The 18,155-nt window shown below is 35.7% G+C and overlaps 1 protein-coding gene across 2 annotated transcripts in view; it reads left to right on the top strand.

Annotated features, from left to right (window-relative positions):
• CDH18 (cadherin 18) overlaps positions 1-18,155 on the top strand; it is a 175,830-nt gene that overhangs the window by 31,894 nt on the left and 125,781 nt on the right. For both annotated transcript variants that reach the window (XM_059815672.1, XM_059815671.1), the window contains exons 2-3: positions 8,122-8,416; positions 17,139-17,258. In XM_059815672.1, the coding sequence (XP_059671655.1) occupies positions 8,122-8,416; positions 17,139-17,258 (415 nt within the window). The remainder of the gene's footprint in view (positions 1-8,121; positions 8,417-17,138; positions 17,259-18,155) is intronic.

Raw genomic sequence — 18,155 nt, 5'->3', positions numbered from 1 at the left:
TTTCCCTGGGAATTGCAGAGTTCAGCATTGTCTAATGATATCACAACTGGATAGACCGGAGTCTGGTTTGGGGCTTTTAAAATCTGAATTGTTTTCTTATTTCTGGGTAAATTTGATAGTTCAAGTCTGTGAAACTCTGATTACTCCTCTTTGAAAGAGAGATAATGATACTTGCCCTTTAAGGAGACTGTAAGTAAGATCTAAAAAAAAAATAGAAGCTCTGTAACTAAGACTTTTTATGATATTCCTTACTTGGTCAGAAGTAAAGGTGATAATGACAGTCAAGCATTTACCTTACACTAATACCTTGTGGCCATTTTGCATAAGTATCACTGCAGATGAGCATTTCATGGTTTAAAGGCAGTGTGCTTCCACTTTGAAACAACTCTCCTGGCTATAGAGCAGTACTGGGAAATGAGGAGTCTTGTTTTATTGTCTGTTTAAAAATAATCTTTTTTCAAATAAGATCCAAACAAAAAGACTGACTTAATTTCAGACACGTTTTAGAGTAACAGTTCAATGAGCTGTAGTCATTTAGCCCTGGGACCTGCAAACAAGAATATTTACATGATTATACTTTTAGAAGAGTTTGGTTAGCATGTTCTGCAACAGGATGCCTGTCCAACTCTTTAAAACCTGTAAAACAAATACACTGTGTAAATCCTACTTTCCTGAAAAAAAGAATAGTTTCTATGCCCATCATAGCATTTGCCCAAGTAAAAGAAGTCTGAAATGAAAACTTACTGCTGTGAAGAGAGTTCAGATGAAAACTTCAGCAGAGTGGAAGTATTTTTCTTCTATATTGATTTAGACACATAAGACACTGAAAGTACAATTTTGGATTCTGTTTTTCTTAAAAATATATGATGTTCTTTGAAAACAGAACAACAGTTTTATACATAAATGTTTATTGTGTTGTTTTAGGATTCCATTTTCTATTTTTCTTGTCATTCACTGGAGTCCTCCTTTTGTACAGAGAGAAAATAGAAGCTAATGTTGACCACTTGTGTCAGCTTTAGTACACCTGATGTTACTTCAGATGTGATTGCTTATGCACCTGCATACTTCTGCCATTACCCAGTCTCCCCAAAAGCAGCAGCAAAGGAGCGGACTTCAGATAAGCACATCTTGCAAGAACAGATGTTTGTATGCTGTAGTGTTAGACTGTGAAGTTAATACTGTTTCAGTTGTGTTTTTCCTGGATGATTGCAATCCAATTATTTTTTTCTATCTCAGAAAACCCATTCAGCAGATGGGGGCAACTGCAATTCTATATCTTCTTTCTCTGTTTGACAGGGGTGTGGAATAGCTTCTTCTCGATTTGTGGACACTACTATGGATAATACAGTTATCTCCTGGGCTAATGATTCCCTCTGAGAATTCAATCAAAAGGTGTGACATTGTCCAGAGCAGTATATTTCATTAAAACATATTTTATAGCTCAGACCAAAGGAAGCAAGTCTGCGGCAAATCTGAGGATGCTTTTACTGCATAGGCACAATGAACGTTGCAGTAATATCAGCTAGACTCTGATTTTGCAGTGTGCACCATTCAGAATAATTTTATATGCGGTTTTTACTACTACTAAGTTATTGTATCTTTTCTTTTAAATTACATGTTGTGTCTACATAAACATCAAAGGAAGTCAACATGATTGCAGTTCTTATTAGAGGGAAGATTAAAATATTTTTTACTCAGTGTTTTAGTGTTGTACCATTAATTCTTTATACGTATCTACATTTTGATGTTTTTAGTGAAGCATTAAACAGTTCCTCGTAACAAAAGTAACATGCCTACGTTCTTTTTTAATATATTCTCCTATGCTTTGCTTAAGCTCATAACTCATGTTGTTTGGGAATAATTTCTTCAATCCTCTAGGTTGGACACTCATTTGTAGACTTTGCTGTGGTAGTGTTGTGCTGCTCTTGCTGTTTGGTTAAACTGATTGGCCATGACAACAGAATTGAGAAGGGGAGGTTCTGCTGCTCTCCTTGAAAGACAGTGCTGCTCCCCAAACAGAAGACAATAATTTATTCAAAAGACATAATGGTTGTGTCACCATGCATATGGTAGTGTCCAAAAGCAAAGGCTTTGCTTTTGGAATTCTGTACATATTATTTTTATTGTTTATTATTTGTCAACAATAAGCTTGAAGTTAATTCTCTCGAGTTATTTCAAAATAATTTAAGTTTATTTGTACATAACCACTTCTACTCTGATTAAATTCATTAGATTATTGCAACAGTTCTTGATTTTTTTCAAATCAGCCTCAGATTTTAATTTAACACATGTATGGGAATCTCTTCATAATTTTTTTTTTTCAACAGAACAGCACATATTTTATATCCATATCCAAGAATTTATTGGTAGTCCAATTAAAATATTGTAAAGTCATTACTAGTCCACTTAAAATGCCACCCACACAACACACCAAGAATCCAAATTGTTCAATTAAAGCAAACAGGGGAAAGCAGTCGCACAATTAAATCACTAATAGACAACTCTTCTACTTTACAACTGCTCCTTTTATCGAGGCTTCTTTCTCTGGTTATGCATGGTTTCCTGGTCACGGCTTGTCTTCCTTAGGCAAGTGCAGTGGAGCGTGGTGATCACTGTGAGTTGTTAGCATCCCACATTCACAGCAGGAGCAGGATGTTAGCTTCCTCCTCAATTTTTTGATTGATTTTATAGTACTTATTGGTGTGCTACTTCCCTGTTGCTCCCCGCTGACCAGTAGTTTCTGCCTATTTGTGGTCATTTGCTTGACCAGTATGTATGCTTAAATGTTTGGATGTATGATGTGGCTAAGCATTCGTAAAAACAATTAAGTAGAAGATATATGAAGATGAAGGATAGTGAATAAAGCCAGTAGCTAAGCAGTAGCCACTTGACCCTTTGGTTTCGCAATTAGGCTTTAGCCACCTGATGGCTTTGCAGTTACTAGCAGTAACAATACTGTATTAGCTGGGCAATAAGCCTACAATCTGTACATTCTTTTTACAGCAGTTAATATGCTGGTGCATCAAATTGTAAGTATTTAAAGACTCACAGTATCAAAATTAATACAAGAATCTAAAGAAAACTCATTAACTGAAATATTTGGTATACCTCTTCAAATCATGCCTTTGGAAAATGTGGCCCTTCTATGGTTTATGCAGGAATACTAAAAGAAAGTTAAGTGTTTAAATGGACTGATGTTTAAGTCTTAGCAAAACAAGGACACCTCGGTTGCTATTCTGCAAAATCAGTCATACACTGCTGATACAGGCTAGTTAAAAATTGAGGAACCATCATAAATCATCCTGAATCCAACCCATTATTAAATATGTCAAGAAGTAGAGCCCATTGGGTTGATAAAGGTGACATTCCAGATAGGCTCTTCAGCTATTATTTTCAGTTTCTTCTTTCCCTAAAAATTCAGAGACATAAAGACAGGAATAATGCCCAACAGGGGATGAAAATTAAATACTTTCTGGAGGCTTCTGGTTGTGGACAGATTCAGAATATTTAATAGATATGTCCTTGTTAGGAGCATAACCAAATCAGCAGTGATAAGTAGTGTTTTCAGAAGCAAGCCCATCACGCAGGACAGAAACTGCAATTCCACAAGGAATTCAGAAGGCTACACTGGCTGGGAGTTGGGGGATTTGTTACTGTCAGGGAGCAGCAGAATGAGGCAGCTTCCTCATGAACTGGGGCACTAGGGGCTCCACCAGGTGGGTCATAGCAGGGCCAGCCAAGAGCAGGGCAGCCAGGGGCCACTGGGGCAGCCCCAGCCCTCGACATCAGGCACCTCCTTGGGGATGGGGCCAGGCCGAGGCTGGGCCAGGACGTGGTCCTGCAGGTGGGCCCAGCTCGGCGGGGCCTGTGGCTGGGTAGGGCAGGGCTGTGGGGAGCTGGAGACCATCCCTGCTGCAGCATTGCTGAGGTAGAGGCTGGTGGCCCCGGGGGGCTGCAATGAGGTCCTGAGCCGTCGGCAGGGTAAGGGGAGCCTTGGGGGGCTAGGGAGGGCTAAGTGGTGAGTGCAAGGTGTGTTAGTCTCTAGTGGTTAACTAGGCAAACTATTGGTCTGCAAAGTCGTTTTTGAAGTAGGGTTTGGGGTCTAAGGTGAGATTGCTTAGGGAAGCAAGTTGAAACAAGAAGGAAAAAAGCTTCTTTAAGTAGCAGTTAAAAATTTAGTATCATAGATCAATATATAATCATCGGAGGTGGATTATCATAGAAACTAAGACCTACTGAAAGACATTTTCAGTAATGTTTTCATAGTCATAGTAAAAACCTCTGATACAGAAATCAGAGAGCTGTGTTCTAATGTTTGGCATATTTCCCTTATATCTCTTTTCAATGCTCGTTACTCACCTCAACATTCTGAGTAATCATGTTTCAGTTTGTGATGCGTTTGTATTTCTTTTTAAATTAAGAGGCTCACACAACGTTCCAACTTTCTGTCTCTGACTGGCACAGCAGGGGGAAAAATAACACCATATTTTGTGTTTATCTAAGGTATTTATTCACATTACTACAGCGTGTGAGTGTCTCATCCTCTAGTGTATACATGTTCTTGCAGTAGTCATTGGCAGAGGTGGTGGCATCTCATTGAAGTGAAATGTCTACACCCTTTCTAGGGATCTGGCTTGAGATAATTTCCCCAGGTCACACAAGTTGGGTCTGAACTGGTGAACAGAACATGGGTTGGCTTGAGTCTGCGTTGTTTGGCGGCATCCCCCTCTCTGTCAAAATAATCTGAAAGAGAAATAGTAACAGCAGTCCCAAGAAGAGAGAGAGTCCACTATTGTCCAGCTAGATTTTGCTCCCTTGCTGTATTTTATAAATCATTATAGACATAGCTGCAGAAATACAGTCTACCAAACCATGTATATGTAACCTAAGTGGTGAATCGCATTTATTCTAATTAGAAATGCTTTTGTGGAATAAACCACCTGTTGTGGAGATGATTTCATAGTACGCAGGGAAAAGAAAGAAGTGTGCCATGCTCAGGGACATGAATCTGTCATTAATCTGGTAGGCATTGTCTTAAGCAGGGATTCCCAGGGGCTCTCTTCAGCACAATGCATATTGCAAATAAGCATTTGAGAGAAGCCTTGATATTTTTCTACTTGGGCCAATTTGTACTGAGATGGAAGTATTAAAGAAGACAAACAGTTACTTAATCTTCACAGAAAAACTGAAATATAAACCAACTGACAAAGGAAAGGCCCTTTTCTTATGCAGTAGAAGTGCCTTGCAAAATCCTCCTATGTGAATTTAAAATTCAGCATTAGAAATTAGAAGGTGTAAATCAAAGTGTTATATTTCAAACAATATAAGAAATATCAGGCAGTAGGGAAGCAGGAACTTCTCTTAGCTTTCTCTTGTTTTCAGTTGTTGCCTTACAACTGCAGTGTAAAAGACCCAGTTGCAAATTGAAGGCTTTCAGTGTTTATTAACACACAGATAATTTTCTTCTAATGACATTTCTGCATGCAATTTTCAGTTGAAGTTTGTTGCATAACATGGTGTTTAGTAGGAATAGCATATAATTGGTTGGCCATGCAATCAGCTGAGAATCTTTTGTGTTTCTTAACTTTTATTACTTGTTAGATGCAAAAGCCCTCTGACTAAAAATGTACCTGGATTTTCTTTACTGATGACAAGTAAAAATAGTTGTTTCTTCACAACAAGAAGTGTCTAATGTTACTAATTTTTCCAAATGTTCCATGCATTTCGTGCTGTCACAGTACATTTTTTAATGTGCCTTTCTGCAGTATGGTACTGGAACGCCATGTCTATGTTGATATTTGGGTTTTTTGAAGAAAGCTTACTTCTTAAATTCTACATCAGTTCCTTATCTATGTAACCAATTTCTTAATTGGTTCATAATTTCATAATTCCAGTTATGGAGACAGTGATTTTTGCTGGGATCTCTATATGGTATACCTGAATATGCTTTTGCATATACACAGGCAAAGTTAAAAGGAGAGAATGAGGATGGAGAGTCTTCTTATCTTTTTCAGTTTGAGATAGTTTTAACTTGAGTTGCTTATAGCTTCATAAACTCAACAAATTTGTCATGTTCTCCTGAGTTTCTTGGTTTTTTTTTTTCCCATAAATGAAAGACAAGCTTTCTGAGGCAAATGATAACATTTGCAAACACTAACATTTAGGAATTATTTTATCAAAAAAGAAACCTGCAGCAAGAGAAAAAGAATTCTGATTGTTTCTGAAAAATTAGAATACCAGCGAACCAGGGTTAGAATGCCAGAATACCTACTATTCTTGGTTTTAGGAATAAATCACTTCAGAGAACTTTTTGACTTTATAAGAAGATTGGATCCCTGGCACTTTACATTGAGTGAATTATTCCTTTGTTAATAGAATACAGTATTATTCTGAGGATAAAAAGAGATGAAACCAAAATTTTACCCATCACTGCTCTAAAGGAAAGGTGTAAGACTGTCCTGCTGTCCTATAAAGGCAAAGCCAAGCAAAGAGACCCTTTGTCCGCTTCTTTCTTCCGATTTCAAAAAAAAAAAAAAAAAGGGTCCACAGTGGTGACCCAGTTTTGTTTTGGTTATTCGGTCAGATCTTCTTGTGCATTGACTGAAGTTATGCTGAAGTTTATGTGAGCTGACAATCTTAATTTTATTAGACTTCTTCCTCCCAAACTCCCCTACAGGACAAGAGATAAATTATGTGTGACACCATAATTTCAGATTTAGTACACGAGATGGAAAACATTATCAAGCCCCATATGCTTACTCTTTTTGCAAATAGCAAGCTAGATAATTTTAAAGGCAAGACAAAGACCTGGCAAAAAAGGTATAAGGAGAGAGTGAGAAAATAGCAACACCTCTGTATCTTATGATTTAAGTCAGAAAAAAGATGATTTGTACCTCCAAAAGTCTTATTTTCCCTCTATCGAACCCTAACTGGTTTCTGAACTGACAATAGAAAGGAGTCGGGAAACTGACACCTTGTGTTTCATTAATTAAAAATACCTGGCATGCTGCTTCTGCCTTGCTCAGATTCTGTATAGAAACTTAGTAATGTCACATTGCAGATATTGAGGGATAGTCAGGGCGGTGGGGTAAGAATAAAAATAAGTGAGTTCTTAAAATCAGAAAGTTTCCCATCTGATTTAACATTGCAATGTAACTGCACAATACCTGAGGCTGTTCATTTCTGCATTATCACTTTCTTCTCATTGTGCACCTCAATAAATACATTCTGTTCTCAAAGTCATTTTAAAGAAGAAAAACACAAAGCCTCTAAATTTTTCAAAAAATCACCCCTCCTTCTCAGAGAACACATGTTCATTTTTAATCTAAACAGTTAGAAGCACTGAGACTTAATGGGTAGCTGTTTCATGTTATCTCTTAGTACACCAGGGTACTTAGTGACTTTTCCTTCTTCCCCCCTTCCCCCTAATAAATATAGGCTTTATTCTACTCAAGGAGGGGTATAATATACTTAACGTATATTTTACAGCACAAAGTGTGTGTTAGGAACAATGAAAACGCTAATTAGGTGACTTTCTAATTAAAAACAAACAAACAAAGAACAGAGAAAATGGCTGTGGTTTGTTGAGGGATAGAGTAATCCTGGACAGACATCTGTCTCTGCCACACTCTGCAGTTTCTTTTTGCAGTAAATGATGCTGACCTTGGGGCCACAGAAGATAACATAGGTGGTGGGACCAAACTACAGTCATTGAAGCAAACAATCCTCAGCGTGACTGCTTCAGGCTTAGTGCTGAAGGCAGAGTTTCTAGCAATGAGTGCTGTAAGATAACTACTAGAAGGACTAAAACCAAACCAAAATAAAATAAAAAACACCCCAATTACTAGAATATTCTTGACTTAGGGAAGTTTTCTAGAATGGACATAGAACTCAAGAAATTTGAGCTTAAAAAATGAACTATGCTGGGTGGAAATGACCCTGAACAAAATGCTTGACTTGCCAGAAATAGCACATGAGGAATTATGGCAAGAGGTGGGAAGGTTAAAAACTAAGTAGAACAGTGCTAACAGTAATATTACAGTTTTTAAATCTTATGTGCAATAACCTTTTATGAAATTTAATATGTCATTTTATATGATTTTATGTGTATATATTCTACAGCTGCACTCCAATTCTGACAAAGGTGATGGATCAGTCAAATACATTCTTACTGGAGAAGGGGCGGGGACTATATTTATTATTGATGACACGACGGGAGACATCCATTCAACCAAAAGCCTAGATCGGGAGCAGAAGACACACTATGTGCTTCATGCCCAAGCTATTGATAGACGGACAAACAAGCCACTCGAGCCTGAATCTGAATTTATTATCAAAGTGCAGGATATCAACGACAATGCACCAAAATTTACAGATGGACCATACATTGTTACTGTGCCAGAGATGTCTGAAATGGGTAAGGAAAACAAATTGTTCTATTCAACAGTCTTTTAACAAGTGAAAATGCCACATACTGCTTGACAAAGTTATGATACCTTATTGTATTGTTGATTGTATGTAAAAAATATTACAGTTGAGAAGAGATGATAAGAAGACATCAAATGCAACCTTGTATGTTACTTGGGACATTCATATTAAGAAGACAGTACACACACACACACGCTGACTGTAGAAGAGAGGTGCTCTTATTCTTGAATGCTTTCACAGACATTCCTGGGCAAATGGTACTTTGCACTCTACAAACAAGATGTATTAATATATCCTCATTCAACTGCACACTTTATGGCATTCTCTTATGTCTACATGAGTAGTCTATGCAATTCACAGAATTAAACAAATACAAAGGAATGGTAGTTTTCTAGATTATTTTAGACCATGGTGTCATATGTTTATTTACCTTTGTTAAGTTTCTTATAAAGTGAACTGAAATTCAAAAAAGTAATGATCTTTGGTATTCCCTGTTAGAAATATAGTTCAGATATTCTTATTGTTTGAGGTGCTACATTATGCAATCAGTTTTCTTTATTTATTGCTTTTCTGGTGTTGAAATTAGTTTATAACTTTCCTCTAATAGCACAACATCGAAGCTACATACCTAGTCTAGGATAGACAGGGTGAAATATGACTTTTGTGCTAGATATTTTTTTAAGAAAGCTTAACTGTCATGACTGGTCTTTGTAAAATCTATCTGCTGTCTTTTATTACTGAATGGACAGTACAGATAGTTACCTCATGAACACACACTTTTCCCTTTCCCTCCAAATACCTACAAACTCCCTTCAAGTCCAAGATGTGTCTTAACTTTCCCAAGTGAAAAGTAGGTAATTTGTTCTTCTGTCCTTGCTGTTTGTCTAATAAGCAGGTGATAGACTTTAACTTCTGCAGAGGAGAATTTTAAAAGTTAAGAGAGAAGAATATTAAAATACATGTAGTTACTCAACTCATAACAATATTGATCATACGTATAAGAACAAATGAATACTGTCATTGAATCTTAATGGTTTGTCATCATTTGATCACTTTGAATGGTGATGATAACTCATATGAATAGATCAGAAAATAACAGAAGTGTTTTGTTCCATACTTTAAAGTCAGATACAATATTTTGTTAATATAATTATTTTGGATGGAAGGGTACCTTGTACAACTTTCCTAGTGTAGATAGGTGAAATTCATCATAAACTGGAAATCTGCATTTGCTTCATCTTTTGTGGTACCACCTGACATTATTATGCTGAGTTCAGACATACGTGATTGTGTAATGAGGGAAGTTTAATCTGTTTGTGGAAATCTGCATACTGTTTGAACTGCATACAGTTTCACAGCATGCAAAGAAATATTCCATGTGGAGAGACTAAACAGGCCAAAACCACAGCTTCCGTTACAGATATGCGTTGTAAAAATAGTGTGTTCCAAACACATCTAAAATTCTTTTCTTGGATATACAAATGAAGTGTGCCATACGAAATATTTGCAAACATGTAGTAATCATACCAGTCCTGGAAAGACCTAAATATATTAAATCTTATTGCAGAACCATGGAGTTCAGAGCTGTGACAGGTAGGAAGCAGAGACTGATTTTTACACCAGTGGCTTCTTCATAGACCTAAATGGTATTAATCCTGTATAAAGAAGAAAACAAGTATTCTTTCCTATCTACCATGCAAAATCAGATTGTATTAAATGGACTCTCAAGCTTACCAAATATCATGTTTTAAAAAGATACAAAAAATTTCCCCTATACCCTTTCATTTCCCCTGACTTTATTACTGCCTCTTCATTCTTTCTCTTACTGCCACTGCCACTACACTGACAGATAGGAGTAGTTCCTTGATTTTCTTCTCAAAGTGTCCTCCATATGTGATGTTCTGAAAAATGATCTACCTGTCTGCATAATAATTGTCTTGTTCTAATACTTTGTTCTTTTTACGTAGTTGTAGTACCTTTCTCCCTTTCCAGTCCTCTCCTTTCTTCCAAGTTCTCCCACAGTGTGCTGTTTCAGATGTCTGTTCCCAGCCATGGAGAACTCTAAGCCTTTTTTTCCTGTGGTCCTTCTTGCAACAAGAATGCATGAAGAGAGCAACATCTTTCTTTGGTCTCCTTTTGTTTCCTTCTCTCTTCTTCTTTCATAGGTCATCATTCCCATCTTACCCTTCAACTTCCCTTTAATGAATTTTCTTCTTTCCACAGTTTGTTTCCCTCTAACTGGGAATTGCTACCTCATCTTTGCTTGTAATTTCTATTTCCCCTTCCTCCTACGTTTTATTATCATTATTTGTTAACATTATTATTTCTAATAGCCTCTTCTGGGTCTCTACCGGAACAATCTTTATTAGCCATTCTTGTTTGGTCAGTTTCTAGCTAATAAAGATTTTCATATTATAGGTCAAATATCTTTTCATTCCTTAAAATCATTTGCAAATTGTTTTTTGTTCTCTTAAACCATAGCTTCTTCTCAAATACCGACTTTCTTGATCTCATCTGTTAATTCTCAGAGCAATAAACATGTAGGTCTCCATTCCATCTACGCAGTGATGCTAGTGCATATAACAGGACACGTTTTTAATGTAGAATTCCCTATTTTAACCATGTAAGCATACTGTCACAAATATCATTCCCACGAGAAATTTATGGATGTACAGAAGGGCAGTATTTCTGTGAGTAATGTCATAACACCAGGACTATTTAATCAATGCACAAGTACTACAGTGAGGGGATGGAGCTCCCAGTAAGAATATTTTGGGCCTGTATGAAGCCTCTTCAATTGTCTTTGATAATTCACTGTGGCACAAAGCTTTACTGTTAGAGTTGCAGTTCATTTTAGTAACATCTAAGCTCTTATCTCAGTTGTCTCTCATCACACCACAGACTGTCTTGATGTGAAATTCGTTTCCTTTATCGAGGGTCTCCAAAAATGCCTAACTCTGTCTTCCTCTTTCTTCAGTTTCCTTTGTCTTTAATGGAGGCCATTTAAATTAATTGATTATTTTTTCCCCTGTGGAAGCCTTTTATTTTCTGCATAGGAGGAAAGACAGTGGAAAGGAAATTAATGTTATCCCCAAAGTCAAAAGCAGCTAATATAATTATTTTTTATTTGTTCATTTTATTTATAAAAGTCCTCTTTTTTTTCACGCTCACAAATTGTAGTATTCTCACATAGATGTTAGTCGTAATTGTGTAGTAATCTGAATCTTGGTATTGGTGTACAACTACATTATACAAGTTACTGTTTTCCAAAGAACAATTCGACTAGTTAGTCTGGGATGGCATTTTGGGTTATAAAACGGAGTGGATTATGGTAAACCAAGGAAGTTTTAGTGATAAAATAAAACATTAATGCATATGCTTTATAAATGAAATACTTTACTGGTTGTACCTGAGGTAAATCATTAAAATATCTATTCCACAAAGCTTTCCTGTTATGTGAATAAAACTGAATTTTCATATCCCACCATACAGGCAATCTGCTGTAGGCATACATTATATATTTTCATTGCAAATTCATGTTCATTATTTTCTTTTTCCCTTGTTGATTTGTTTGTGTTTGTTGCATACTGAAAGCTTTTTATTGTCTGCAGTCTCAGGAAGACTAATTCTATTACTGCTTCCACAAGATACATTCTTTCTGTCAAATAATGGAGATCCCTATGTCATTTTTATTAGTTCTGTAATTAGAACATTTTTTGGCATTTAGCTGTGGAGTTTATACATAACTGAACTTCTTGTTATTTTATGAATTCTTAAGGATGTTTCACTACTTCAAAAATTTCTTCCACTGTTTTACATGTCATTTAAAGAACTTTCAATGTTACTGTCTCTCTGTAACAACCCTCATGCTGAGTGGCAGGTGGTATTTTTTATCTCCATTATGCTGTTTAGTTTCAGCAGCAGGTTCCTGTCTGTCTCCTCAAGAAGTTAGCTGGTATTTTTTCCACAAGTTGAACCTTTCTTGATCTACTTGTAAAAGGTGTAGGACCTTTATGACTTTTCTTTTTTTAGGTCACTGACAAAAAAGTACAGGTAAGTTTTGTTAAATTATTTGCCAAATATTAGATCACCATGTTCACTGTGGCACAAAGTGAACATACTGTTTATGCTTTATGTACTATCTAAAAGAGCTGAAAGAAAACATGTATTTCTTGCCTTCATTGAACCTTTTTCATAAAAGTTGGCTCAAGAACCAAGGTTTATATCTGAAATGATTTCTTCTGCAGTGTAAAAAACTCAGTCTCATTAAGAGCCAGAACTATGCTCTGTTTTAAGGTTTATGAAAGAATCATCATTATCTAAATGTAAAAGGAAATAAAACATTTTTCAATCAGTAAAAGCCTTCCATATCTGCTCATTTTCAGATAGCTTCAAAATGAGTGAAATATTGTATATTAAATTTTCTAGTGTTGAGGTCATGCATAAGAAGAGTATTCCCAGTAAATTCTACTTAGGAAATCAATAGACGCACTGGACTTTACTGAACTTCTTTCCAAGGTATTATAATGTGAGACAGTCATAATTTCAGATAATCTGGAAGACAGTATTCATGGTGTTCATAAATATGATTTGTATGAGAAATGTCTGTTTATCTTCCTGTGTTGTTTGATTTTTATCTTCTAGTGAAGATAGCTGGCAAAAAAATATTGAGATTTTCTACAGTGAGGACTTGGATCAGTAATATAGTCACTGGACTCGAAGTGTTCATTTCCTGTTTTCTAATGAATCCAATGAATCACTGTTTTCTAATGTAGAATGAAACTAAAACATGTTGTGTTGACTTGTTAGTGTTTTAAAACAATTGTAAGAATTAGTTTAGTTAGGCAGGAAAACCCTGTGTTCATTAAACCTCACCTTTTTTTCACTTCTTTTACTTTTTGTTCAATATTGATCCATTTGAGATTTTAACAGGGCAGCAAACTATGGAGAGTCATGCATACAGATTTGCATTCTCAACAGACATGTTTTATTGAACTGCCTCATTAAACATTAAAAAATTGTCTTTAGAGAGACAGATTGAAGTATTTCCCTTCAGCTTTTCTTTGATATATAACTTTACAAAATATTTATTGTAAACATATTTAAAGAAAGATAAAAACAAAAGAAGATATTTTGAGATAAAGCTACAATTTGATTTCCCAAATGAAATTGTCTTTATTTTTGATAACAGAAAAAAGGCAAAGCTTACAGAGTGGTGTTCAGAGCATAGAGACATATTTTACAGCTCTGTATAAAGCATTAGCTAAGAAAACAGAATCCCCAATTTGTAATCTCTAAACTGTAGTGGTAAATTATGTGGAATGGTAGTTGTACTCTGAATAAGAAGACCCTCCACTTAAGCGAAAAAAGTCTTTTTTACTGCCTAAGTGGAGTGTCAAAATGCTTTCATAGCAAAATTTTGAGTTGTTCTTGACAGGCACTTTCACAGTAGGTTAGTGAAGAAAGTATGGAAGGTATGCCTCTGGGTCCGATGTTCATATCTGTTCTGAGGTCTCCAGGGAAATTAGATCCTTATTTTTTGTATTAGAGAATTTTCTTCAGAATTGTTAACATTAAAAATAGCAAGGCAGCTGTACTGTATACTTTTCCATCTAAATCCTTTATTATACAGTAGCTCAACAGCAAAAACTGATGCTGCATCTGAATGGTACAGATACATTTGGAATCCTGATTTGTCTGTCATGTTGATGAGCTCAACGATTCTAACTTTGAAAGGAGTAATTGGAAGGTAAAGGTGCCCTCTTTACCTTTTCTCTCGCAAGGCATTCTAACCCACAGCTTTCACAAGCTGCTTTTCCTCTTTGCTCAGCAGATCAGGCAAGAGTTAGGCAAAAGGCCACTATAGGTATATCTTACAAGATGCTGAGTGTGCTTTTGTAATAAAGTGAAAAATTTAAGCCTCTGATGAGCTACATTGCACTGAATGAGGGTTTGAGAGGTGGGGTGTGGGGTTGAGTTAAAACTTGTGATTCTAAGTGTTCTTTCAGGTGGAAAGGAAACACTTTGCCACTATTCAATACTATTCAATACCAAATGACTGTTACCAGGTTTTTCTTAGGAGAGAGATACACATGTAGTAGAAAATGACTGTGGTGGATTTTAAGGTATAATAGTATTCCATTCATGCTAAAATGACCTGTTAGCTGCTTATGTGAGATATTGCCTTTCACTAGCCTTGTTTCTTTGTGCCACATCAATGAGCAGTACAAGCACTCAGATTCTATCCCCTACCTTTTAAAATAAGGAGACATGAGAAGAAAGTCTCTGAAGAATGAGAGAACCATGAAATCTTAGTATTTCTGGTATTTTCTTCTTCTGAAATAGCCAAAATCTGTTCATCCATTCCAAAACCTACCTTGATGTTCTAGAACTCTGGGAAAAAGTGCAAATGGGAACTCAACCTGTGAGATGAGTAGGCAACTCTTAGTAACTGTTTTCCTGGTAGCAAGAAAATCTATAGATAAAAAGGTACAGAAGTTGCCCAGCGCTCTGGGTAGCAAATTCTGGTAGATGACTGACTATACCTATTGGATGGGTATGTTTTTGTTGTATGCAATTAAAAAAAAAAATCATTGTGTATCAGTAACCTATTAATCTTTAATGATTCCACAAGATTCCAACATAAAATAATGAAGCCATGAATAAAGGTAAAACAACAAATTAATGTGGACAGGTCTTCACCCTTGAGTACAAAAAGCTTAACTAGAAGACAGAAAGTTGACAGCTTTTCCACCTCAAGTTAGAAATTATTGCCAAACTGGGCTACAGAAAGGTATCATTGCAGTACTTAGATAAGCTATAGAATTGGGGAAAAAATGCATTTTTTGTTCTTTGAAGTGACCTGGTTTTGCAGAAACTCTTATTCTAAGTTTAGATAGCAAATAAATATGACTGAATAGATTCCTAGAACATTTTAAGAAAATTACACTAACATTAATTCATGTTTGTTTACCTTGTCACGTAAACCCAAATACAGTAATTTAGTCAGTTTTACCATTAACTCCTGAATAACTGTGAACAGACTACTAGCTCCAGCTTGATTTTATTACAATGTTCAACTTCATATTCATCAAGGTATCCTTGTACCTGCTGTGTGTATATATTTATCTATGAGACTGTATGCGTTTGGGCTATTCAGAGACCAGAAGACGCTATATTTAAGTATGCAGACACGTTTGCTGTACCTTTTACTACATCTCCAGTAGAGATACAAAAAGCAACTTTTGTTGTCCAAGTCAGTGTGACACAAATGAATTAATAGTTTCTCAAACAATGAAGAATCCAAATCTGTGAAGATTTGCATGCTTGCTTTGCTGTACTTGAAGTGAGACTCCATGATTTTAGGTATTTCTATTCCCAGTGTACACTGAGGGTGTGCACATTATCAAACAGTTCTGTGCAATGAAAACTGATCTATGAAGTTAAAGAGTTGGAACTGAGGATCCGATGTCAACACCATATGTTTTTGGGAAGTCTTATTTCAGACTAGCTCTTGTCTGGTCTCTGAGACTAAATGCCCATTAGCAGTCAGAATAAATCAGATGTACTGCTAAAGCACATCTTCTGGTTTAGTTTCATCTGAAGGAATTTAGTTAGCGTACTCTGTTCCATGAGGCAAATCAAAGTACGACAAGTGGGGGAGATCAAGGGATTCAATTCAAAAGCATGCTTCTCCTCACAACTAAGATGTGAAATTGAACACCTCACAGTGGAGGTGATGCCTCAGTGGTTAATTTAACTGAGAAGCCATTTTCAGACGCAGAATGACATGAGAGCAGCCTGTTCTGTTACTATTATTCCTGTATTTTAACACTGGGCCAAAGGAGTCTTTAGAAAGCAGTGTCTGTAGAAGGATAAACAAGTGGGATGAGGACTGAACCTTTATTAACTTGCTAATTTTTCATTTACTGATTTCTTATGTGAAGTGTTGGGCAGTGATAGAAAAAAAGTTTCATCATTAAATGTCTTGAAAAATACAGTAAAATGTAAAAACACTTGCCTCTGTTCTATCTGCGCAGTACTTACACACTTTATTTTCTACAAAGTGTTACTTGTAAGTTATCCTACTTGGTGACATGCTAGAAACTGTGATTTTATTTTTCTAATGGTATTTATTAACAGCTTATAAATATTTCTCTTTTGCACTCCTTATCTTTCTAATTTGGATCCATCATTGGAATTCCAACAAGGTTCTAGTAGTTATTTCATTTTCAGATCTTTGATGCCTTCTGATAGCTAGATTTTTTTTATTCCCTTATTATCTTTTATTGATTTGGGGGCATTTATGAAAATTATTTTAAATATGCACTTCAACATTAATTTGTATTGTGGTTGAAGATACTCCTGAAGTCCATAAATAAAAGCTGTTCAGAAGTCTAAGCAATATCCAAGTTTGGGATCTATATGTGTGAACATGTATAAATATGCATGCTATGTAGTAACTATTTATGTTTATATATATGTAATTAAGATGCATATATAGAGAGAGAGAGAAAAAGTTTTTTTCAAATGAGTATAAATAGTTTTCCTTAAAAGTGTGACAGGATAATAACATATAGAGAAAATTTTATTAATCTCTCAATTGTAAAATGTGAGGACTGTAGAGGTTTCAAAAATACATCTAAAAATATTTATATTTGTCTGAAAATTACATTTATTGTCAACTAACTTTCATTTTCCTGTATATACAGGTACGTCTGTTCTACAGGTGACAGCCACAGATGCAGATGACCCTACATATGGAAACAGCGCCAGAGTAGTGTACAGTATTCTTCAGGGGCAGCCATATTTCTCTGTTGACCCCAAAACAGGTGGGTATTTTGTATTTCTGTCAGTGTGATTTGGCTAATATGTTGCAGTTAACCAAGTCCGGTAGATGAAATCTAATGTATAAAATGCAGGTGGGTGGGATTTTTTTTTTTTTAATTCCTATTATACCCTACTTCTTGCTTTAACACTATGAAATTTAGGAGTTGCTATGTTTCGCTGAGTACTAAAATGAGCCTATCGTGTACAGAATTAATTCTGCATTATGCCATGTCGTGAGCCATTCAGCCAAACTGGAAGAGCACTTTTTCATCTTTTCAAGCTTCTGTTTAGGAAGTGACTCAAGTTTGCCTAATACATTATGATTTTAAATGCTTTGTTTTGCTTGAAGGATAGGCTTGGGAGGATTATTGAATGTGTGCTTCAACACATATACCATAATAAATTAATATAATTCTGTATTTATAAAACTGCAGTATTGCCATTTCACTGAAAATGTATTCTATGATTCAAGAACTAGAATGAGCTGAATTATTTATGCTTAAACTCTATGCATCACCCTCTCCTTTTTTCCACAAAGGCTAAGTTATGTATAATGAATCCAAATTGGTTTCTTTAAAGAGAGAAATCTCTTTTGGGGATGGGGTTTGTTACTAGTTCTGGATTTTCTGAAGAACGTTATCTTAAATATTAATATGAGGGTATATTTTTAGTGTGCATTTATAATCCTTAATAATGAGGAAATAAGATTTAAGAAAGTACTTTCTTCATCTGAATTTTGTAACTGTTTTTCCCTATCTATATCAAAGCTTTAATACTGAGGGGAAACAATGAAATATAGTGATCCTTACACCTAACTGTAGGGAAGAATAATGATTTTTAAAATGTGCTGAAGTGAAGTAAGTGTAGTGTAAAGAGTTTTCCTTGTAATGTTTTTACAT

Source organism: Gavia stellata, chromosome 3, assembly GCF_030936135.1.
Source record: "Gavia stellata isolate bGavSte3 chromosome 3, bGavSte3.hap2, whole genome shotgun sequence".
Lineage (NCBI taxonomy): Eukaryota > Metazoa > Chordata > Aves > Gaviiformes > Gaviidae > Gavia > Gavia stellata.
This window is presented reverse-complemented; position numbering and strand designations above follow the sequence as displayed.